At 49.2% G+C, this 23,649-nt stretch overlaps 1 protein-coding gene across 1 annotated transcript; it reads left to right on the top strand.

Moving 5' to 3' along the window:
• The first annotated feature begins 2,220 nt into the window (after positions 1–2,220).
• LOC118076039 (solute carrier family 2, facilitated glucose transporter member 11-like) lies at positions 2,221–23,040 on the top strand. Its single transcript, XM_060269812.1, has 12 exons — positions 2,221–2,250; positions 3,378–3,476; positions 10,313–10,473; positions 10,695–10,819; positions 12,618–12,747; positions 14,887–15,035; positions 17,250–17,437; positions 18,535–18,645; positions 19,799–19,900; positions 20,664–20,739; positions 21,365–21,492; positions 22,831–23,040. Exons 1-12 carry the CDS (start codon positions 2,221–2,223, stop codon positions 23,038–23,040), a joined length of 1,509 nt encoding a protein of 502 aa, XP_060125795.1.
• The last annotated feature ends 609 nt before the right edge of the window (positions 23,041–23,649 follow it).

The raw sequence follows: 23,649 nt of genomic DNA on the forward strand, positions 1-23,649 counted from the left end.
AGGTTTAGTCATTGCCTGCTCTAGATAATGGATTACCAGTTTGGGTAATTGATTACTATCTCTCTGGACAGAACGTGAAAGGGATCTGCTCTCTCCAACGGCTTGTTTTGTGTCAGATGGGATATTATTGTTGTGAGTTCTTTGGGGTCAGGGGTTAGGCTGTATGGTCCCTGAAGCCCTTCTAATTCTTGGTTCTACCAAGGGTTAAAATCTAATGGAGGGTCCCATTGGTGAATTGGGCAGGCGAGGACCATAGTTATCCCCATAGTCATTCCTTAGTATAAGAAAGGAAGCTGCTCTGTGCCAGTATACATGAAGGAGCGTCTCCACCCCCATCATTCAGCTCTGAGAGCCTTCTGGAGGTTCCCTCACTGCGAGAAGTGAGGTTACAGGGAACCAGGCAGAGGGCCTTCTCGGTGGTGGCCCCTGCCCTGTGGAACGCCCTCCCATCAGATGTCAAGGAAATAAACAACTACTGTATCTGACTTTCAGAAGGCATCTGAAAGCATCCCGGTTTAGGGAAGTTTTTCATGTTTGATGTTTTATTGTGTTTTTAGTATTTTTTGGGAGCTGGGGAGGCCTGGCCAGATGGGCAGGGTACAAGTAAGTAATAAATTATTATTATTATTATTATTATTATTATTATTATTATTATTATTATTGGCAAATAAGTGGGTTCCAGTAACTTGTGGTCAGTGGACTAGGGGGACTAGGCTAGTTTCCTAAATGTTCCTGGTAAATTTGAGTATTAAACCTCCAGGCTTCTGCCAGGCTTAGGGAGGGAGGCAGGATGCTCATACATGCGATGTCAGGAGGTGGCAACCTTACACGTGCGATTTCACACACAAACACCATTCTCCTTTACAAAGTGGCACCTCTGGCCCTAACTGCTCCCCTATGAAAAAAATTCACTGCATGCTACTGGTTGGCCCCCTCCCTCACCTGGCCGGTAGTGATGTTCCAGGATTCCGCCGATGTTCCGGGAATCAGCATGTTTTTACCTGAGTAGAATGTGTCCTTTTATTTAAAATGCATCTCTGGGTTATTTGTGGGGCCTGCCTGGTGTTTTTACATGAGTAGAATGTGTCCTTTTATTTCAAATGCATCTCTGGGTTATTTGTGGGGCATAGGAATTCGTTCATATATTTTTTTCAAAATATAGTCCGCCCCCCCCCCAAGGTCTGAGGGACAGTGGACTGGCCCCCTGCTGAAAAAGTTTGCTGACCCTTGGTTCAATAGGATGTCCCTGTTTTCACTGGAGAAACATTGGAGGGGAAGCTACTCTTCCAAGCAGGAGGAACAACTGCAGGTGGTGACATCTGCTGCTTTTCCTCTTCTCCCTATTGCAAAATAAGCCCCCGATGTGGCAGATATGGGGCAGCAGAGGCCTGGTCCGTATGTCAGCAAGAAAGGCAAAGGTGAATTCCTCCGTGTTCTGCCCCAGTTATCAGGCCATGGCACTCTGTCAATCCAAGAGAAAGCTGACTTCACGATGACTTAGGGCTGGCTCGGTTCCTTCTTGGAATAGTTAACCAGGGACAACTTGCTGGTGGGTCATAAGTCATTGAAATCCTCGAAATAATACCTTGGGCCGCAGTCCCACTCTTCCTTGTTACCTCGCTGCCCTGCGTTGTGCTGTTGGTCAAGGAAAGCCTAGAGAGCTCCCAGCTCACCTGACAAACGGACCGGGGGACAGAGCAACACCTTTTCCTGCAGAAAATGGCAGCCCATGTCTTCTCTGACTTTGTGAGTATCAGGCACACCAGCCTGCTGAGGAAAGAGACTCAGCAATCTTTATTTACTGCTAGCTGAGGACCCCACCTCTGGGATGTCTCAGTTTAAATCATGGGTAGGCAAACTCAGGGGCGTAGCAAGGGGGTGCGATGGGGGGCGGGGCGCCCCGGGTGCCACTCTGGGAGGGAGCCACTTGGCGCCTCCCCCCGTGACTCCCAAGCCGAGCCTCCAGCCTCCAGGCAAACAGCCTGCCGGGAGGCTGGAGGCTCGGCTTTGGAGTCGCAGGGGGAGCGCTACCCATCTAGGTAGCACACATGCGCAGCACGAGCCTCCATCCTCCCAGTAGAAGGCCTCGCTCGGCATGCTAGGTAGTGATGCATGCGTCGTTATGTAGAGACACATGCGTCATTACGTAGTGACACTGCGCATGTGCACTACGAGCGACGCTCCGCCCCCGGGTGCACAGCAATTTGCCACCCCCGGGTGATGCAGCGGCTTCCTATACCGCTGGGCAAAGTAAGGCCCGGATCTGGCCCAATCACCTTCTAAATCCAGACCACGGACGGTCCAGGAATCAGTGTGTTTTTACATGAGTAGAATGTGTCCTTTTATTTAAAATGCATCTCTGGGTTATTTGGGGGGCCTGCCTGGTGTTTCTACATGAGTAGAATGTGTCCTTTTATTTAAAATGCATCTCTGGGTTATTTGGGGGGCCTGCCTGGTGTTTCTACATGAGTAGAATGTGTGCTTTTATATAAAATGCATCTCTGGGTTATTGGGGGGGGGCTGCCTGGTGTTTCTACATGAGTAGAATGTGTCCTTTTATTTAAAATGCATCTCTGGGTTATTTGGGGGGCCTGCCTGGTGTTTCTACATGAGTAGAATGTGTCCTTTTATTTAAAATGCATCTCTGGGTTATTTATGGGGCCTGCCTGGTGTTTCTACATGAGTAGAATGTGTCCTTTTATTTAAAATGCATCTCTGGGTTATTTGGGGGGCCTGCCTGGTGTTTCTACATGAGTAGAATGTGTCCTTTTATTTAAAATGCATCTCTGGGTTATTTATGGGGCCTGCCTGGTGTTTCTACATGAGTAGAATGTGTCCTTTTATTTAAAATGCATCTCTGGGTTATTTGGGGGGCCTGCCTGGTGTTTCTACATGAGTAGAATGTGTGCTTTTATATAAAATGCATCTCTGGGTTATTGGGGGGGGCTGCCTGGTGTTTCTACATGAGTAGAATGTGTCCTTTTATTTAAAATGCATCTCTGGGTTATTTGGGGGGCCTGCCTGGTGTTTCTACATGAGTAGAATGTGTCCTTTTACTTAAAATGCATCTCTGGGTTATTTTCAGCCCCCTGCTGAAAAGGTTTGCTGACCCCTGGATTTAAATGAATAGCATGGAGGGGAGAACAATTGTTTCCCATCTCAGGCGGTCAGTCACTTCTCAAGTGGGTTCATAAAACCTGGCTGAGGCATCAGGGTCACACCTGGTTCTCCTGTTCTCCTCCTTGCCCTCTCTCCTGACTCCTTCCCTGCCTCATGATAGGGCATCATGTGCTGGGCCAGTCCTCACCATTTCTTGGATGGTGGCTGCGGAGGGGAGGCAAGGACATGGCCCAGACGGCGGTGTTTTCTCTTGGCAGATTCGGTACCAGCGAGTGTTCCAAATGATCTTCGTGGTGGGGGTGGGAGGGACCTTACTGATCGGCTTCCAGATCTCCGTGATCACCTATCCCTCTCAGGTAAGCAAAGGGGATCGTAGTTGAGCCTTCTCCCTCTCACATGCAGGTTGACAATAGCCTCGAGGGGTCTCGTCCGACTGTGGCCTCAGCTGATTAAAAAAAGAGAGAGAACAGCTTCGTGGTGTTTAGGTAGATTATTGGGCTCTCTACACGTACAAAAGATGGCTTTGCAGGTGTGGGGCTATCCCCTGACAAATGGGTGGTGGGGTTGCCCCTGAGGGTGCTAGCCCCCATTTTCAAGGGGTGGGTGAGGGGCAGCTGTGCCCGGGACTTCTTGGTGCCCACAATGTCAGAACGGGCAGCATCATAATCTCTAGCCAGCGGTGGTTCAGGTGGAGATACAGGCATGGCGGATGGATTGGGTCACATGGGTTGCCACCAGGAGGGAGGGACAAAAGAGCTGGTTGGCTCCTGCTGATTGGCTCAGGTGTGTTTGGGGGGTGGGGGCAGAATTTCCCCAGTTTTGTAGCCGGTAGAAGGTTGTAAACTGAATCCAAACTGGGAACCATACCTGCCAAGTTGCTGTCAGAGAAATAAGGGACCGGGCCGGAAATAGCAGACCGGAAGTAGCGCTGCCGCCATTTTGGAACTGGGCGGAGCATGTTCAGAAGTGACTTTTGATGCTGCTGCTTTGCCCAGTTCCAAAATGGCCACCGTGCCAGAAGTCACACTGCAGCCATTTTGGAACTGGGCAGAGCAGCATCAAAAGTCGCTTCTGAGCATGCTCCGCCCAGTTCTAAAATGGCCGCCGTGCCAGAATAAACCGGGGGGAAACAAAAAAATCCGTTTTTTCACCTAGGAAGAGCTGGAAAAACGGGGATTTCCCGGGGAAAACGGGAGAGTTGGCAGCTATGCTGGGAACACCCAGTCCCAGCATGCAAAAACATGAGGGCTTCTCCCCCACCAACCCCTCTGCTCCTGCCTGGAAGACAAGGGGCCCATGATGTGTGGTGGGCTGGCTCCTGTGGCTGAGGGGCTAAAGAGCTGCTCTGGAACATTTGCTGTGTGGGTTTGACCCCAACTTAGTCTTCGTGCTCCTAGCGAGGGCCTTGCTCGTTCAACCTCCCAGGAGGAGTATGACCTCCAGACCATTGATACTGTCGAGATGCCCTTGATATGTCCAAAGAAATGGGAGCACGTGGACAGGATAAGGAAACCGAATGTCTTTGACTCTAACAGCACTCCTACTACTAAGCTGCCCTTCTGGATAACAGAATGTTTTACCTCCTTTCGTACCAACGGGAGGAAATGAAGGTTTGTAAACAAGGCACGGCAGAGCAGGAGTTGCTCTCCGGAAAATAATGTAGTGTGTTGAAAAAATATGCTATCAGTGTCTGGCAATGATGCTTCTGGTTGCTGAGAGTAGGTGGGCTATGAGCTCTTTGTGATGTGAGTGGGGAGTATTGTCTTGTAAGATGTTTAGTAGGGCCAGTTCTGGGGTGATTTCTTGTACTTGCTTAGTTATTTACAGTGCTTTTTTTGTATAAAAAATGTTTAGGGGTACTCTCATTTTCCTACTTGTTATGTACTGAGCTGAATCCTAGAACAATAGGATTCAGAATCAGCGGGAGCTACCCAATCCAACTCCAGGTGGAAGTGAATCCGCAACCTGATTGGCCTGCTGGAGCAGCCAATCAGGCGGCTGGCAGAAGTGAATCTGCTACCTGATTGGCCTGTAGGAGCAGCCAATCAGGCTGCAGGCAGAAGTCAATCCACAATATAATTGGCCCACAGGTGTAGCCCTGAAGTAGCCAATCACGCAAGGCCCATTGTGTAAATACTGTATATAAGCAGATGGTTTTGGTAAAAGAGCGATTCGTCTTCTCTTCTTCTCCTTGATGAATATGAGCTGAATAAAGAGCATGAAATTCACTCTCGACTCCGAGTATATTTCACTGGCGACGAAGGTGGGATCCTGCTGAGCTTACCACCACCACGCACTGCACCGCAGCACCGCCACCTGCTGCACCGCTGCATTGCACCGTGCATCCAGGCTTCAGCTCCAGGACCCAAGGAACCCAGAATGGCCACCGACAGCAGCTTCTTGCCATTCAAACCAGCATCAGGAGACTGGGAAGGGTACGCCGCCCGTTTCAACTTCCTCCTGCAAGCGAAAGAAGTCACCACCGATGCCATGAAGAGGGCGACATTCTTCAGCGTCTGTGGAGAGGAGACGTTTGAAATCGCCCGGGCTCTCCTTGCACCTAGAGATGTCGCTACCGTCTCTTACAAAACAATAATGGAACGGCTGAAGGAGCACTTTTCACCACAGCCCTCGGTGGTAGCTTGCCGAAATGCCTTCTACGCAAAGCGGCAAGCCCCGGGGGAAACCATAACTGGGTTTGTGACCTCCCTCCGCCAAGCCGCCCGGTTATGCAACTTCTCAGAGTTGGAGAACATGCTTCGTGACCGCCTCGTCGGTGGCCTGAGGGACGAGATGTTGCAACGACGCCTCTACGCCAAAAAAGACCTCACGTTCCAGATTGCTCTGGAGGAAGCCCTGGCAACCGAAGCCGCCGAGAGGTCAACGCAAGAGGCACGACCGGCCCCGCCATCCCAACCGAGGGTCTACCACGAAGACCTCACCGACGAATCCGAATCTGACAGGGAGGAAGTACACCGAGTACAGCGGCGCACTCAAGCAGCACACACACCACAGCAGCCTCGACGAGAAGGAGGGAACTGTGCAAGCTGCGGGGAGAACCACGAGAGGAGGACCTGTCGTTTCCGCAACGCAGAGTGCAGGCAGTGCAGAAAATTGGGACACATCGCCCGGGTGTGTCGGGCTCGACTCACCCGTCGACAAGCATCAGATGACCGACCCAGGAGCCCCAGGTCACACGGCACCATGCACCAAGGCAACTCGACGGAGATCACGGACTACCAGGTATTCCAGTTGCCCCATCCCAGCACAGAGAAAATTTATATAGAGGTACAGATAGAGGGAGCCCCATGCCGCATGGAGCTGGACACGGGTTCAAATCTATCCATAATCTCGGCCCGAACATTAAGGGAACTGTGCCCTAATGGGGGTCCCAAACTAAGGCCGGCCCCATTCACCCTCCGGGACTTCCAGAAACGTAAGGTCCCTACAATGGGGGTGGGGACCTTCAGGGTGCAATATCGAGGGCGAAAGCAACAATTGGACTTGCTGGTAGTTAAGGGCCCCTACGTTAGCTTACTGGGACTGGCATGGTTTGGACCTCTGGGGCTAGCCGTTACCGGGGTGAACCGCACTAGCTTACAAGTGGACGTGGACGCCATATGCAAAGAGTTTCCAGGGGTTTTCGATGGGGCATTGGGACGATATACAGGACCCCCCATTGCCCTACAGCTAGACCCCGCTGTACGACCCATCAGGCACAAGGCCCGCCGGGTCCCGTTCGCCCTGAAACCCCGCATAGACGAGGAATTGGACCGGCTCGTGGAGCAAGGAGTGCTGGAGCCGGTGCCCAACGCCCCCTGGGAAACTCCAATTGTCACACCCGTCAAGCCTAACGGTTCGGTCCGCATCTGTGCAGACTACAAATGCACCATAAACAAGGCTCTCACGGCCCATGCATACCCAGTGCCAGTGGTCAGCCATGTCCTCGCCACCCTGGCTGGGTCAAAAATCTTTGGCAAACTGGACTTGGCCCAAGCGTATCAACAGTTGCCTGTGGACGAAGCCACAGCAGAGGCTCAGACGATTGTGACGCACAGAGGGGCATTCAGAGTAAAGCGGCTGCAATTTGGCGTTAGCGTGGCACCAGGCATATTCCAGAATCTAATGGACTCTCTCCTTAAAGGGATTCCTGGCGTCACCCCCTTCTTCGATGATGTACTGATCGCCGGGCCCACACCAGAGGAATTTGAGGACCGCCTCCGCTCCGTCCTGCACCGCTTCCAGACGGCGGGCCTCAAGGTGAAGCGGGAAAAGTGTTTACTGGGAGTGTCGCAGGTGGACTTTCTGGGATTTAAGGTGGACGCAGAAGGGGTCCATCCAACCGGTGACAAGGTACGGGCCATTTGTGAGGCCCCAGCGCCCAAGAGCAAGCCCGAACTTCAGTCATTCTTGGGACTATTGAACTTTTACCATGCCTTCCTTCCCCATAAGGCAGCGGTAGCGGAGCCCCTACACAGACTCCTAGATAAAAGGGCCCCTTGGGTGTGGGGCCAGCGACAAAGGGCCGCATTCCAGGCAGTCAAAGACTTGCTCGTCTCAAACTCGGTCTTGGCACACTTCGACGAGAGGCTGCCAGTGGTGCTGGCATGCGACGCCTCTCCCTATGGCATCGGCGCTGTCCTGGGACACCAACTCCCGGATGGAAGAGAGGTGCCGGTGGCATACTTCTCCCAGACGCTTGCTGCAGCCGAACGAAACTACTCACAGATTGACAAGGAGGGTCTGGCAATCGTGAAGGGCGTAAAAAAATTCCATGATTTCTTGTACGGGCGGCCCTTTACCATAGTGACTGACCACAAGCCGTTGCTTGGCCTGTTTGCCCCCGAGAAGCAGACCCCCCAAGTGTTGTCTCCACGTGTCCTCAGGTGGTCAATTTTCCTTGCCGGCTACCAGTATGCACTAATCCACCGCCCTGGGAAGGCGATGGGCCACGCAGACGCACTCAGCAGGCTACCACTACCAGAAACAGGCCCCGACCCAGCGCCTGCGCAAGAGGTTATGACCCTGGAGCTGCTTCCCGACCGACCCATTCAGGCACAAGAAGTTGCGCACCATTCCACAAAAGATAGGGTCATCTCCCGGGTCCTGGACTGGGTGTGGCGAGGATGGCCCAGCAGCAGCCCCGGGCCAGAATTTGCTGGCTACACAAACCGCAAACATGAACTGTCGGCCCACAAGGGGTGCCTGTTATGGGGAAGCAGGGTTGTTGTTCCCCAGCCCCTCCGCAAAAGGGTCCTCACAGCCCTACACGAGACACACCCAGGGGTAGTGAGGATGAAGGCCCTTGCCAGGAGTTATGTGTGGTGGCCGGGGATTGACAGAGAGATAGAGGCCTGGGTCCAACACTGCCAGACCTGCCAAGAATCCCGCCCGGATCCCCCAAGGGCCCCAGTCCAGCCCTGGGAGTCCGCCCGACATCCATGGTCACGCTTGCACGTGGACTTCGCTGGCCCCTTCCAGGGAAAAACATTCTTCATAGTGGTGGATTCCTACACCAAATGGCTGGAGGTCGCACTGGTACCGTCCACTTCTACGGCGGCAGCCATCCGGGTACTACGTAAGCTGTTTGCAACCCACGGGCTCCCTGACACCCTCGTCTCGGACAATGGAACCGCATTCACGTCAGAGGAGTTCCAGACCTTCACGGCGCAGAACGCCATCCGCCACATCCGCTCAGCACCATTCCACCCTGCCACCAATGGCCAAGCGGAGCGCATGGTGCGGACCACCAAGGACAGCCTCCGCCGCATAACACAAGGGGACTGGGAATACCGCCTTGCCGCATTTCTTCTAGCACAGCACAGCACCCCAAGCACAACGACGGGCCGGAGCCCAGCTGAACTACTCATGGGCCGGCGCCTTGCAACTAGACTGGACCGACTTCACCCCGACAGAGCTCAGGATGAGGTAGTGGTGGGGAAAGGCAGGAACCCCCGGACATTTGTGGCCCAGGACCCAGTGTATGCAAAGAATTTTGGGGCAGGCCCAGCATGGGTACCCGCCACAGTCACCAAGGTGACCGGCCCCGTGTCGTACGAGGTACTAACGGAAGGGGGGCAATGTTGGCGCCGCCACTGCGACCAGCTACGGCGACGATTCCCAGGAGGAACCCGGGAGGAGAGCGGGACAGAGGGGTCCCAAGGGGACAGCAGGGCAGTGAGGCCTGTAGAGCGAGAGGGGTGGGCAGGGGAAGCAGAAGCAGTAGGCACAGAGGGGCGCCCCGAGGCTGGAAGGACACCGGAACCAGAGTCACAACCTAGTGGTTCAGTGGCGCCAGACCAGACAGCCCCGGCACAGCCAGCAGCCTCGGAACACGAGCCAGAACCAGAACCCCTGACCAAGGAACACCCCAGGCCACAACGCACACGGAGGCGGCCAGCAGACCTTGGGGACTACGAATGCAACTTCCCGGGCAGGACTGGAACTTAGAGGGGAGGGGTGTTATGTACTGAGCTGAATCCTAGAACAATAGGATTCAGAATCAGCGGGAGCTACCCAATCCAACTCCAGGTGGAAGTGAATCCGCAACCTGATTGGCCTGCTGGAGCAGCCAATCAGGCGGCTGGCAGAAGTGAATCTGCTACCTGATTGGCCTGTAGGAGCAGCCAATCAGGCTGCAGGCAGAAGTCAATCCACAATATAATTGACCCACAGGTGTAGCCCTGAAGTAGCCAATCACGCAAGGCCCATTGTGTAAATACTGTATATAAGCAGATGGTTTTGGTAAAAGAGCGATTCGTCTTCTCTTCTTCTCCTTGATGAATATGAGCTGAATAAAGAGCATGAAATTCACTCTCGACTCCGAGTATATTTCACTACTCATATTGAAATACTGCCCCTCAATGAGACCAAACTTAGATACACAAAATGTTTAGGGGTATGCGTACCCCTGCGTCTCCCCAGAAAATGCACTGGTTATTTTGCATATTTCTTGTATGATTGATGTCCAGAAGAGTTGGATTTTAGGACATTCCCACCACATGTGGAGGTATATGCCTGTGGAGATGCATCCTATCTTGTATACCAAGAAATACATACACACACACACTACCAAGAGCTTTCAATATAAGAGATACACAGTGGGTGGGTGCTGGAGTTCGTGTCTTTTTTAATTTTTAGATTATTATTATTATTATTATTATTATTATTATTATTATTATTCCCTTCCCAGTACATCAAGACATTTATCAACCAGACGTGGGTCAAGCGGTACGGCTCTGCCCTTCACCACGAAACACTCACCTTCCTGTGGTCTGCGGTCGTTTCCATTTTCTGCCTGGGTGGGATCCTGGGCAACCTGTCCAGTGGGCATGTGACCACCCAATATGGAAAGTAAGCCCCTTCCTCACCAGGAAGCCCTGCTGGGGCCCCCCTTCATGGGCAATAATAAAGTATGTCACTCTTGTCTGCATCATTTTGTGAATCGTGTGCTTTGAATCCCTTATCTGCCGTGTTTCATTTGGCAAGAGGTCAGTCAGGGGTTTGCTTCTTCAGTTGGGGACAAAGGGGTGGGCGGAAGCCTCTTCTTCACTCTGGGACGTTGTCCGTTCCAGAAAGAAAACGCTGCTGTGCACCGACATTGTCACCATCGCCGCCGCCCTCCTGGTCGGCTTCAGTAGGACGGCCGGCTCTTTCGAAATGATCCTGATAAGTCGCTTCCTCTATGGCTTCACTGCAGGTAGGAGACCCCTGGGCCCTGACATTTTGAGTCTGGGGTGGGGCCAAATGCATGAATGCAACGGGGGCAATGGGGGCTAGTTTAAGCGCGGAGGGAAACTCTGGTCAAATGCAACCGAGAGCAGGCCAGAACACCAGTTTGGGCCTCTGCCAGGGCCGGTCCTAGCATGAGGTAGCTGCCTCAGGCAGCAGGTGCCAAGGTGCAGGGAGTGGACAGAACTGCAAGTGTCCTCAAGTGCGGTGGAAAACACAGTTCTTTCACCCATGTCGGAGTAAAATTCAAATACCAGTCCAATTGGCTTCTGTGTGTGCTTTATACCTACCAAGTTCCAGTGGGAGAAATAAGGGACCGGACCGGAAGTAGCAGACCGGAAGTAGCTCTGCTGCCATTTTGGAACTGGGCGGAGCATGCTCAGAAGCGACTTTTGATGCTGCTTTGCCCAGTTCCAAAATGGCCGCCGCGCTAGAAGTAGCACTGCAGCCATTTTGGAACTGGGCAGAGCTGAATAAAAAGTCACTTCTGAGCATGCTCCGCCCAGTTCCAAAATGGCCGCCGCGCCAGAATAAACCAGGAAAAAACAAAAAAAATCCATTTTTTCAGCTGAGAACAGCTAGAAAAACAGGGGTTTCCCATAGAATACGGGAGACTTGGCAGCTATGGTGTGCTTTCGGGGAAGGCGCCATCTTGTCCTTTGCCTCGGGCAGCAAAATGTCTTGAGCTGGCCTCCACTGTGGCAGTGAGGGAGGCAAAGGCATTTCACTGGCCCACTATCATTGCATTGGCACAGAGCCCTGCAGTGTAGTATCTGTTCAGACATCGCATCAAGGACCCTCTGCGGCTAAGGATGAATTACCATGGGTCAGTTTAGCTTCACACTTTGCAGATGAGGCAGCTCAGATTTGGATGCAAGAGTGAGAGCAGAGTCCAACCATGGGCCCTTAGTGGCAGCAGCAGGAAGAGAAGGAGGTCCTTCTCATGTGGTCCTGGATCCATCTCAGTTTGTGGGCCTGATCTTGGGATGTGTGAGCTCACTCACACATAAAGGCATCCATCCAAGAGGGTCGTGAAAGGGGTGGAGGCCTTGTGAGAGGAATATGTCATTCTTCTAGACCCATTTCAGCCTGGTTCCAGTTTTCAGACAGAGATGGATTTGGCCACTGGGTAGATGATGTATACTGGGAACTGGGAACACAGGGTGGGGGGTTGTCTCCCTGTTGGTTCTGCTGGAGCTCTCAGCAAATTCTGACATGCTCAGCTATGGTGTCCCTCTGGGCTGCCTGAGAAAGATGGTCCCTGGCTTGGGTCCAGCTGGAGGATGTCTGCCGGACACTCTAGCCTGTCTTGCCTGCCAAGGTCCTATCATCAGTGCCGGATTAAACCCTTTGGAGGTCCCTAGGCAGTTGAAATCTCGCAAACCATCTCCAAATATGTTTTTCTGTAATTTCCTTTCAAGATAATATCAATATTTGTTGTCACTGGGCCCCTAAAAGGCCTGGGGGCCCATAGGCTGCTTCCTACTCTGTCTATTTGGTAATCCGGCACTGCCCATCATGATCCTTAATACAAAAGCCAGTGTGAGAGGTCATCTGGAGATCTGGGGGTATCTTGTTAGCAGCTTGCAGGTGGCTCATCTCAGCAGGGGCTTTCCTCCCAACTTGCTCCCCCTCCAAGTCATTTGGCCCAGCCTGACACGGGCAGCTCCCAAGTGGTGGGTTTTGTGGGTGGTGGAACATTGTGGTACGATCTCAGAGACATCACTAAATCTTTCTGGAATGTACCTTTTCCTTCTCACTTGAAGGTATATCCCTGAACACCAATGGACCGTACCTTGGAGAAATTGCACCCAAGAAATTCAGAGGTTTTGCTACTGCCACCTGCTCTGTGTTTTTTTCACTAGGAAAAGCTTTGGGACAAATTATGGGCTTAAGGTAAGGCAAACTGATGGCATGGCAGACAACCGTGCTTGTTTATCCTTCCCTCCTTTTCTTCTTTCTTCCCGCTTGGATCCGTTTCGTGGTTAAGAAACAACAGATGAAATGTTGTTCTTCATCTGTCAAGACGTTTTCCTCAATTTGCTGACCAGTTATATTCTCTTCTTGTTTCCACTTGGACTGATCTTGTCATTTTTAATGGTTTATGTGTCTATTTCGTGCTGAAACTCGGAAAATTAGAATACCGTCGAAAAGTGCATTCATTTCAGTAAAGCAATTTAAAAGGTGAAACCAATATATGAGATAGATGCATGACATGCAAAACAAGATATGTCAAGCCTTTATTTGTTGTAATTGTAATTATTTGTCTTTGTTGTTGTTGTTTAGTCGTTTAGTCGTGTCCAACTCTTCGTGACCCCATGGACCATAGCACGCCAGGCACTCCTGTCTTGCACTGCCTCCCGCAGTTTGGTCAAACTCATGTTCGTAGCTTCGAGAACACTGTCCAACCATCTTGTCCTCTGTCGTCCCCTTCTCCTAGTGCCCTCAATCTTTCCCAACATCAGGGTCTTTTCCAAGGATTCTTCTCTTCTCATGAGGTGGCCAAAGTATTGGAGCCTCAGCTTCACGATCTGTCCTTCCAGGGAGCACTCAGGGCTGATTTCCTTAAGAATTGATAGGTTTGATCTTCTTGCAGTCCATGGGACTCTCAAGAGTCTCCTCCAGCACCATAATTCAAAAGCATCAATTCTTCGGCGATCAGCCTTCTTTATGGTCCAGCACTCACTTCCATACATCACTACTGGGAAAACCATAGCTTTAACTATACGGACCTTTGTCGGCAAGGTGATGTCTCTGCTTTTTAAGATGCTGTCTAGGTTTGTCATTGCTTTTCTTTAGGCAGATCAATTATAAATGGAATGTAATTAATGAAATTAATAGTGATGTTTATTTTTGTATTATTTTAACTATTTGTTTTATTACTGTGGAATTTCCAAAAGAAAGCATTTGTAAAAATTAAAAGAAACAAAAAATAATAAGTTGCATTACTGAAATAAATGCACTTTTCGGCGATATTCTAATTTTCCGAGTTTCACCTGTAATGATTGCGTCATCCCCAACAGACTTGCGAGGCAGGCCAGCTACACACCTTTCATTCTTGTTTGTGCCACGCCCTCCTTCCCTCTCTAACTCTGAACCAGGGAAGAGAGATTTGCCAGCTGGCTCCCTCCTGTCTGCAGGGCCAAAGACACTTTGGGGTTTCTCCTGATGCTTCTCCTTGTGAGCAAGGTTGTGGCGTAATGCCAGGAAGCTTAAGGGGGGCAAGGGACAACTACATACAATTCCTTAGGCTTGCCAGAAACTCACTCCATACCCTGTAGGGAATGTGCTGGCAAAGCAGCACCCAGCAGCGTTCAACTCTCCGCTGCAGCTGACATCACTCAGTAATGTCAACTGGTGGGTGTGGTTTGGGGGATAATGACCTCATGGGCCAAATTAGACCCCACGCCCAGTGGGCCAAGATTGGCTCATGGGCTGGAGGTTCCCTACCCCTCTTTTAAAGAGAGACACGTTGGAAAGACTGGTTTCTGTGACAAGCACAGCTGAGCAATGTGCTGGGGGTTGGTCGGGCAGGGGCAGGGCCTCTGATTTTTCTAACTGGTAATTTCTTAATTGTTCTACGGGATTTGTGCTGCATTTGTGGTGTCCTATTATGCCGTTGTTATTTATTGTTTGTAAGTCGCTTAGCGATTCATTTGAATGAAAAGCAGCACAGAAATATAACAAATCAAACTGGTCTCTGCAGTTGTGAGGTCTATTATACATGTGCTTTTAAAATATGCCAGGTAGCAGGTTTATTGGTTTGTTTTTGTTTTAATTACGTATTTTATGTTGTAACCGCTCTGAGACCTGCGAGTATAGGCTGGTATACAAATTTAATTAACACCACCACCAACAACAACAACAACAACACAACAACAACAACGACAACAACAACAACAACTAGATGTGGTGTTGTTGTTGTTGTTGTTTTAAAAAAGAAGGAAATCAGGGGTTCCCAGATCCTCTAAACACCTGCCCTCCTCCCTTGGATGAAGCCTAAACGGCTGCTTTCTCTATGCCTGTTGCCCCCAGAGATCTCTTTGGCACAGAATCGCTGTGGCCTCTGCTCCTGGCTTTGTGTGGAATCCCAGCCCTGTTGCAGCTGCTGCTCCTGCCCTTCTTCCCCGAGTCCCCTCCATACCTGTTGGTCCAGAAGGGAGACAAAGATGGTTGCTTGAAAGGTACCGTAATGAGCAAGTTGGGTGGAGTGGAAGTGGCCCTCTAGCCTGCATTGCCTGAGCACAAGAGATGTGCCCAAATAAAAAGTCAGCGAGGAAAACAGAAGCCCCTGCTGTAACTTGCACAAAATTTCTAGCTGTTTGTCTATTTTTCATCCAAAAGTTCCGTCCACACACAGCTCAGTGGCACCCGAGGCTTCTGCATGCAAAAGATGGCTAAAAAGCTTTATCATGTATAATAAGATAAGAACCCAATGTCTCTGCTCAGACCAGGCCTCCCCGTGGTTTTAAGTTTGGTAATAAGTTGCAATTCAGCAACTTCTCTTTCCAGTCTATTTCTGAAATTCTTTTGTAATAAGACAGCTACTTTGATATCTGATATAGAATGTGCTGGGAGATTTTATGTGTTCTCCTACTGGTTTCTCTGTCTTGTGATAAAGCTTTTTTAGCCACCTCACCCCTTGCTTTTTCCTGTAAGACCAATTGCAGTCCTTAACAGTTGTAAACAGGTTTACCACACCTCTCAGCCAATCACCCATTCCCACCACCCTTCTGAGTAACACCCCTCCCCACCCTCCCACTATATATAAGGGTCTGGTGACTTCTGTTTCAGTGTATCTGAAGAAGTGTGCATGCACACGAAAGCTCATACCAATGACAAACTTAGCTGATCTCTAAGGTGCTACTGGAAGGAATTTTTTTATTTTGTTTCGACTACGGAAGACTAACACAGCTACCTACCTGTAACCCCAACAGGAAGGACTCTGGGTTATTTGGGGAAAGTACGTTTGTAGCCTTTTCCGCTTTTTAGCTGGGGATCATCTGCGTTGCTTCCGTGAGAGGGAGAAAGGAGTCAAACGTGAGAGGGAGAAAGGAGTCTGAGGTTTGCTCTCAGAGAAAGAAATTTATTTTCTGCTAGCAGAAGGCACTGCGTGAATCGAGTCACAAGCAAGTACTTTGAATGAGGGCTTTATACACTTTTTGGGGTGCTCTCCCCCCTCCCTAGGAATCTACCTCTCTAAGTGGGTGCACGTAAAAGGGTCAAGGGTTACATATACAGGCAAGTTACAGGTAGGTAGCCGTGTTGGTCTGAGTCGAAGCAAAATAAAAAAATTCCTTCAGTAGCACCTTAAAGACCAACTTGGTTTTTATTTTGGTATGAGCTTTCGTGTGCATGCACACTTCTTCAGATACAGTTGAAACAGAAGTCAGTCCCTTATATATATACAGAGGGTGGTGGGGGTGGGTGGGAATGGGTGATGGGCTGATGGGAGTGGTAAACCTGTAGATGGCTGTTAACGACTGCTGATGACTGCAATTGGTCCTGCGGGGGGAAAGCAAGGGCTGAGGCGCTAAAGAAAGCTTGATCATGCATAATGAGATAAGAATCCAATGTCTTTATTCATCCCAGGGGGCTCCATGGTTTTAAGCTTGGTAATGAGTTCCAATTCAGCAACTTCTATTTCCAGTCTGTTCCTGAAATTTTTCTGTTCTGCTCAGCATCTTTATCATACATGTTGACAATGTAAAGCTCCATAGAAGGGTCTGGCTGACCCGGTACCAAGTTCCTATGGCCTTGGGAGCGGAGTCTTAATTCCTGCCGGGCATAATTGTGTGCGTCAGAGTGGTACTGTAGCATCCCCTGATGAGACGTTCCGTCTTTCTCTCTTGACGAGGCCATTAGTCTAGCTTCGATTCCTTCTGATAAAACCAGCCTTGCCTGGTTCTTCTCTGCTGCTGATAACCTGCAGAGCATACTTTGGGGGAGAGGGCACTAAGAAGCACTTAAGGGAGAAAGTGGAAAGGTATTTAGGGAATTCAAGGGGCCCAGCTATGGGCCAGCTACACAGAGCTGCACAAGCAGAATTGCCTGATCAGAAGTGATCAGAAATATACAAACTATATATTGGGTTACTTCTATATGAACCCTCCTTTATGAACCCTTATAATCAGAATTGGGTTACATCTCCCTTCACTTTAAAACAATTTTTTCAATTCATTATGAATCATTTCCCAATACTCCTTTACCCTTTTACAAGTCCACCACAGCTCCTTCGAGCTTCTGAATGGGCGATAGTAATTTGGATGCACCTGGGTGCCTTCTCTGGTGATGACTGAAACTTTGATCTTTTGGTTCAGCCAATGTTCAGAGAAGCTCAGTTTTTGAAGGCCTGTTCCCCCCCCCTCTCTTTCTCCCCCTCTCTCTCTCCCACAAAGCCATGAAGTTCCTCTGGGGCGAAGGGCATCACCAAGCTGAGCTGGAGGACATGGTGAAGCAGAAGGAGGATGCGAGAAGCTCCAAGAACCTGAGTGTCTTGGAAGTGATGAGCGAGAAGTCCTTGCGGTGGCCGTTGGGCCTCAGTGTCCTGCTGATCTTCACCCTGAACCTCTCTGGCTTGAGTGCCGTTGAGTAGAATCATTTCAATAGCATGAGAAACTCTAAGCAATGGAAACTGTTCCTGGGGGGGGGGTGTCCCACCTTCTCCCCCTTTTCTTCTCCCCTTTTTCTTCTCCCCTTTTTCTTCTTCTCCTCCTCCTCCTCCTCCTCCCCCCTCAGGGGCTTTCCATACATTGATTGTGAGACTTACGCACATTCTCCACCCATTTCCTAAAGGGCACCTGCAAGGTGCTGTTTAAAGGGAACATTTAAATCATCATAAATCAGCCATCGATCTGCCCGTCTTTCAGTGGTATTTATATGCACAGAAGTTGCCCCCAGGTCATTTGAGCCCCTTTTAAAAAAATAGTTCTCTTTTTCTCTCCTAGAAAAGACTGCGCAAGATTCTCTGCTTAGAGTTTAAACATAACACATCACTTTACTTGGCATATTAAAACATATTTGTGTGTGTGTGTGTGTGTAGTGTGCGTATACATATATATGAGACGGGTGGAATCTACACACATATAAAAAAACACTGTGAAAATGCAGATTTTAAAAAACATTTTGAAAAAGACATTGAATTTGGCATAGGTGACTGTCGCCATCTTGTGTCACATTTGTACATTGCACTTTAAAACACCTTTGAAACGTTTTATCTGCAGCGTGTAGCTGAGTCCAGACAGACTTACGACACTTTATAGAATTATTCTGAGGCACATGGCAGCGTAAAACAACTCCTGCCTGTTCTATCAGTAAAAGAGAAGGGAGGACGAAAGAGAGCCACAGTGGAGCTCCCCGCCCCAACCCCCTGGTGCCACTGCCCTCACGCTTCTGTCTATTCCCAAGAGGTTTTGATGGGCGCCATGGTTTCTTCTCGCTTCCACTGCCCTTTTGAAAGACAAAATGGCATAAAGCAGCTTGTAAAAGCAGCACTGCAACAAAAACAACAACACAGAAGCGGCTTGCAGCAATTCAGCTCGCCTGAGGTTGGGAGACCTTAAAATGCCTGCTTGTGCTGGGGCCCTTTCGTCTAAGAGGTTTTAACCTTCAACTCTTTCCCTCACCCTGAAAACTTTTTGCACCAGTCCCTTGGGCATACCTTGTTTTGTTTTTATTTTCCAGATCTACTTCTACGCCTTCGAAGTTTTCCGCACAGCCAAAATTGAGGAAAGCCTCATCCCTTACGTAGCAGTCGGTGTCGGCAGTTGCGAGTTTGTTGGTACGATCCTATGCGTAAGTCCAGCCTGGATTGCAAGTGGGAACGGAAGAGCCAGCTCCTTTGTAATGGGAAGGAGCTGGAGAGAGCAAGAAGGGCGGATTCAGTAGCTGGTGCTTGTGTGTGGTCAGCTGGTCGTGGGCTGGATGCAGGTGGCGCTGTGGTCTAAACCACTGAGCCTCTTGGCTTGCTGATAGGAAGGTTGGTGGTTCGAATCCCTGAGACAGGGTGAGCGCCCATTGCTCTGTCTCAGCTCCTGCCAACCTAGCAGTTTGAAAGCACACCAGTGCAAGTAGATAAATAGGTATCGCTGCAGCGGGAAGGTAAATGGCATTTCCGTGTGCTCTGGTTTCCATCAAGGTGTCCCGTTGCACCAGAAGCGGTTTTGTCATGCTGTCTGTGGACAAACGGCGGCTCCCTCGGCCTGAAAGCGAGAAGAGCACCGGAACCCCATAGTCACCTTTGACTAGACTTAACTATTCAGGGGTCCTTTACCTTTACCTTTTTACCTGGGCTGGCCTGGGAGCAGTGGGCAAAGACTTTCCCCAAACACCTTTCTCTCCATAGCCCTAGGTGAATTTTGCCTCATGTCCTTTCTTTGTTTTCCAAATCCATTTTATCAAAATTTAGAAAACAGAAATACAAAAATTAGTATCAGATGTCTTTAAAAAAATCAAAGCTAAAAAGCTAATCTAAATAAAAATGCAGACCAGAAAAGGAGAGAAAGAGAGAAAGGAAAAGGGGGAAAAGAAAAGAAAGAAGGGGGGGAATAGAAAAGAAAGAACTTCCGATTCTTCGTCTGTCAGCCATATGAAGAAAATATTCAGCACATCCACTCCAAGATAACACCCAACAAATCCACTTTCTATAAACTACAGTCGTACCTTGGATCTCAAATGCTTTGGCTCCCAAACAAATCGAAAGCCGGAAGTGAGTGTTCCACTATTTGAACGATTTTCGGAGGCCAAACATCTGGTGCGGCTTCTGCAGCTTCTGATTGGCTGCAGGAGCTTCCTGCAATCCATCAGAAGCCGTGCTTTGGTTTCCAAGCATTTTGGAAGTTGAAGGGACTTCCAGAACATATTCCCTTCAACTTCCAAGGTATGACTGTAGTCTCGGGTCCTTTCAAAATAGGGTTCTGATTGCCCTTTTTTTTTTTTGACCATACAGAGCTGCCTCATTGACCGCTTTGGCCGGAGGGTTCTCCTGTGGGGCGGCTTTGCAATGATGGGGCTGGTGATGGTGCTCCTCGTCCTGGCCCTCTCTTTCCAGGTGAGCAGAGTCCAGCCTCGGTTCCCAGCTCTCTTCCTGATCCTCTGGGGGTGGCCATTTGTCAGGGATTCGCTAGCTGAGATCCCTGCATTGCAGGGGGTTAGACTAGATGAGCCTTGGTGTCCCTTCCGACTCTCTGATTTTCTATTGTGATGGCTACTGAATCTCTTGTGCCCATGGACCATTTGGATTGCAGTAGAAATTGGAGTTCTTGGGTAAGTCCAGAAATGAACGATAAATTGCAAGAACTCAGGCCAAAAGAGGATGGATTTCAAATAAATCTTCACAAGGTTTTATTGATGTGATGCGGAGTTTAAATGGGAATCAATCCCAATGTTGAAGGCAATTAAAGGTAAATTCCAGTAAAAATCAGGACAAGGCCCTCTTTCGACTATTCTTCATCAGCAAAAATTCACAGGTCAAAGTGTACCACTGTGAATCTTTGCTGATGAAGAATAGTCGAAACAGGGCCTTGTCCTGATTTTTACTGGAATTTACCTTTAATTGCCTTCAACATTGGGATTGATTCCCATTTAAACTCCGCATCACATCAATAAAACCTTGTGAAGATTTATTTGAAATCCATCCTCTTTTGGCCTGAGTTCTTGCAATTTATCGTTTATTCATGGGCCATTTGGATAGCAAAAGACATCGCAGCATAGTGGGCGAGAGAGAGAGAGAGAGAAAACACATTCTTTGGAAGAATCCCATGCGCTCGCAATTGTTTTAACAAGGCTTCCCTTCCTTCCTTCTTGCCTCCCAGAGCCAGTTCCCCTGGATTTCCATTGGCAGCATCGCCCTCATATTCTTGTTCACCCTTTCCTATGGTCTTGGCCCATGTGAGTAAACCTGGAACAGGGCTCGCAGAGGGTGGGGTGGAGCTGGAATAATAATTATAATAATTTATTCTTTATACCCCGCCCACCTGGCTGGGTTTCCCCAGCCACTCTTGGTGGCTCCCAACAGAATAATAATAATATAAATAAATAAATAGTGATAAAAGATCAAACATTAAAAACTTCCCTAAACAGGACTGCTTTCAGATGTCTTCTGAAAGTCAGATACAGTAGTTGTTTATTTCCTTGACATCTGATGGGAGGGCGTTCCACAGGGCGGGCGCCACCACCAAGAAGGCCCTCTGCCTGGTTCCCTGTACCTTGGCTTCTCGCAGTGAGGGAACTGCCAGAAGGCCCTCAGAGCTGGACCTCAGTGTCTGGGCTGAACGATGGGGGTGGAGACGCTCCTTCAGGTATACTGGGCCGAGGCCGTTTGGGGCTTTAAAGGTCAGCACCAACACTTTGAATTGTGCTCGGAAACATACTGGGAGCCAATGTAGGTCTTTGGGGGCCAGTGTTATATGGTCTCGGAACAGTTTCTGCCAGTGGCATCTAGTCTGAGTTTTGTGACAGCAAACTCCACAGAGAAATCAGAATTGCAAAAGACCCTCCATATTTCCTCTTTCAGCTGGTGCCCTCTTTGCGGTTATAATGGAGATTTTTGGCCAGTCAGTAAGGCCATCGGCATTGACCGTCGTGGGAATGGTCAGCTGGGTGGGCCTCTTCGTGGTCGGGATGACATTTCCATTTCTTGTGGTGAGTGGATCCCTTTGCCCGACGTCTGCCCAAGGCATTTGGCTGCCTGAAGCAGCACACAAAATAGCCAATCCCCCTTGCTTATTTTCCCAGTGCACCCAGCCAGTGTGTGTGTGTGTGTGTGTGTGTGTGTGTGTGTGTGTGACCGACCTGCCTTGGGTCTCCCTTGCTTTTCATGCAAATCCCCATGCCCTGAGCCAAATTAAACCCTGACAGGCTCAGTCAGCCGCAAAGCTTCTCCTTGTTCCACTTCAGGAGCTGTTCTTGTTCAGGGTTCTCCTCCTTCCTGTGTGTGGTGAGTGGGGACCCTGTCGCAACAGTTCCTTGAATAAAGATCAGGCTTACTAGCCGCTTTACTTCTCTCTCTCTCTTGTTTAATAATTAAATTTTATTAGAAAATTGGACAATATTACATACACTCAATCATACACACATATTCACAATAAAAGACAGACACCTAACTACATTATAGACACCCAGTACAAATTATACAGACCTACACATTATCTTATCCCCCCACCACTCTACCCCCACCTAATGTGAGAGACTTCCAATCACATAAACCGTAATATCTTTTAATCTCCATTAATTTACCTTGCATATTGTTAACTTCATATATTTCTTATCATTCTTATCATTCTATCCTTCATTACTATATATAATAAATGGTATTGCATAATTCATCTTCTATATTCTCCTTATACTAGTTACAGAGCTTTCCTTTATCTGATCAAAGTTCTGGCTTTTCAATAAATTTTTTTCAAATATTCTTTAAAGCCACTTTGCTTCTCAATATACTCTGGCTGGCCTCTGTTGTTTTCTCCTACTGATAGGGAACCCACTTAAGGACTCTATACGCGCTCCGGAACACCCCATAAGCATACCTGCCAAGTTCCGGCCTGAGAAATAAGGGACTGGACCGGAAGTAGCAGACCGGAAGTAGCGCTGTCGCCATTTTGGAACTGGGCGGAGCATGCTCAGAAGCGACTTTTGATGCTGCTCTGCCCTGTTCCAAAATGGCCGTCGCACCAGAAGTCGCGCTGCAGCCATTTTGGAACTGGGCAAAGCAGCATCAAAAGTCGCTTCTGAGCATGCTCCGCCCAGTTCCAAAAAGGCCGCCGCACCAGAATAAACCGGGGGAAAACAAAAAAATCCGTTTTTTCGGCCTGGGGACAGCTGGGAAAACGGGGGTTTCCGGGGAATACGGGAGACTTGGCAGCTATGCAAAAGGGAAAAGGAGCTGTTTTTCTCATAACACCTTTCTAGGAGGTCTCTATTGAGTTTACTCTGAAATGCCCGTGGGAGCACCTCCCATATGACTGGTTTTCCTTTCTCCAGGAGGTCCTCGGCCACTTCTGCTTCCTCCTCTTCTTCGTTGTGCTCCTCGTGGTGGGGAGCTTCATCTACAGGTACCTGCCAGAGACAAAGGGAAGGTCCATCAGCGAGATCACCGAAGAATTCAAAAGGATGCGTCTGGGGAAGAGAATGGCTTTCACCGCTCAGCGAAAGATTGCCTCCACCGACCACAGTTTCTGTACCAAGTTGTGATTGATCAGGGAGGGCAAAGGGAAGATGGCAGCTGATGTTTGGATGAAGTGGGTGGGCCATCGGACCCAACAGGAGGGGGAGAGTAAACTCTTAGCAGGCTGGTGTTTCCGAATACCACTTGAATCAGCTGCTGGGCGGAAGGTGAACCAGGCCTTGAGAGGGAACAGAAGGCTTCCTTCTCCAGCTGTGCTTCTGAATACTCTTCCGTAGCATTTGCATTGAGCATAGCTGTCAAGTTTTCCCTTTTCTCACGAGGAAGCCTATTCAGCATAAGGGAATTCCCCTTAAAAAAAAGGGGGGAGAACTTGACAGCTATGGCATTGGGAAAGGGGGATTCTCCCATTGGTGCCAGTGAGAGTCCCCCTCTTGAAAAGAAAAGAAAAGAAAGCAAATTCCAGCTTCGGAAAATGAATTCTTCTCAAAACTAAGCCTATCCTTTTGTTTAGGCAAGGCTATTCCGACACATTGATGTTGACATGTTTTGATCTCTATATTTCTGTTATTTTTAATTATCTTCCAATGTTTTCCAGTGTTTCTAATGCTAGCTTTGATATTTATTGTAAATGGGTTTTTTGCCAGAATCATGTGGTCTATAAATTTTGTTGAAAT

Source organism: Zootoca vivipara, chromosome 17 (assembly GCF_963506605.1).
Source record: "Zootoca vivipara chromosome 17, rZooViv1.1, whole genome shotgun sequence".
Classification (NCBI taxonomy): domain Eukaryota; kingdom Metazoa; phylum Chordata; class Lepidosauria; order Squamata; family Lacertidae; genus Zootoca; species Zootoca vivipara.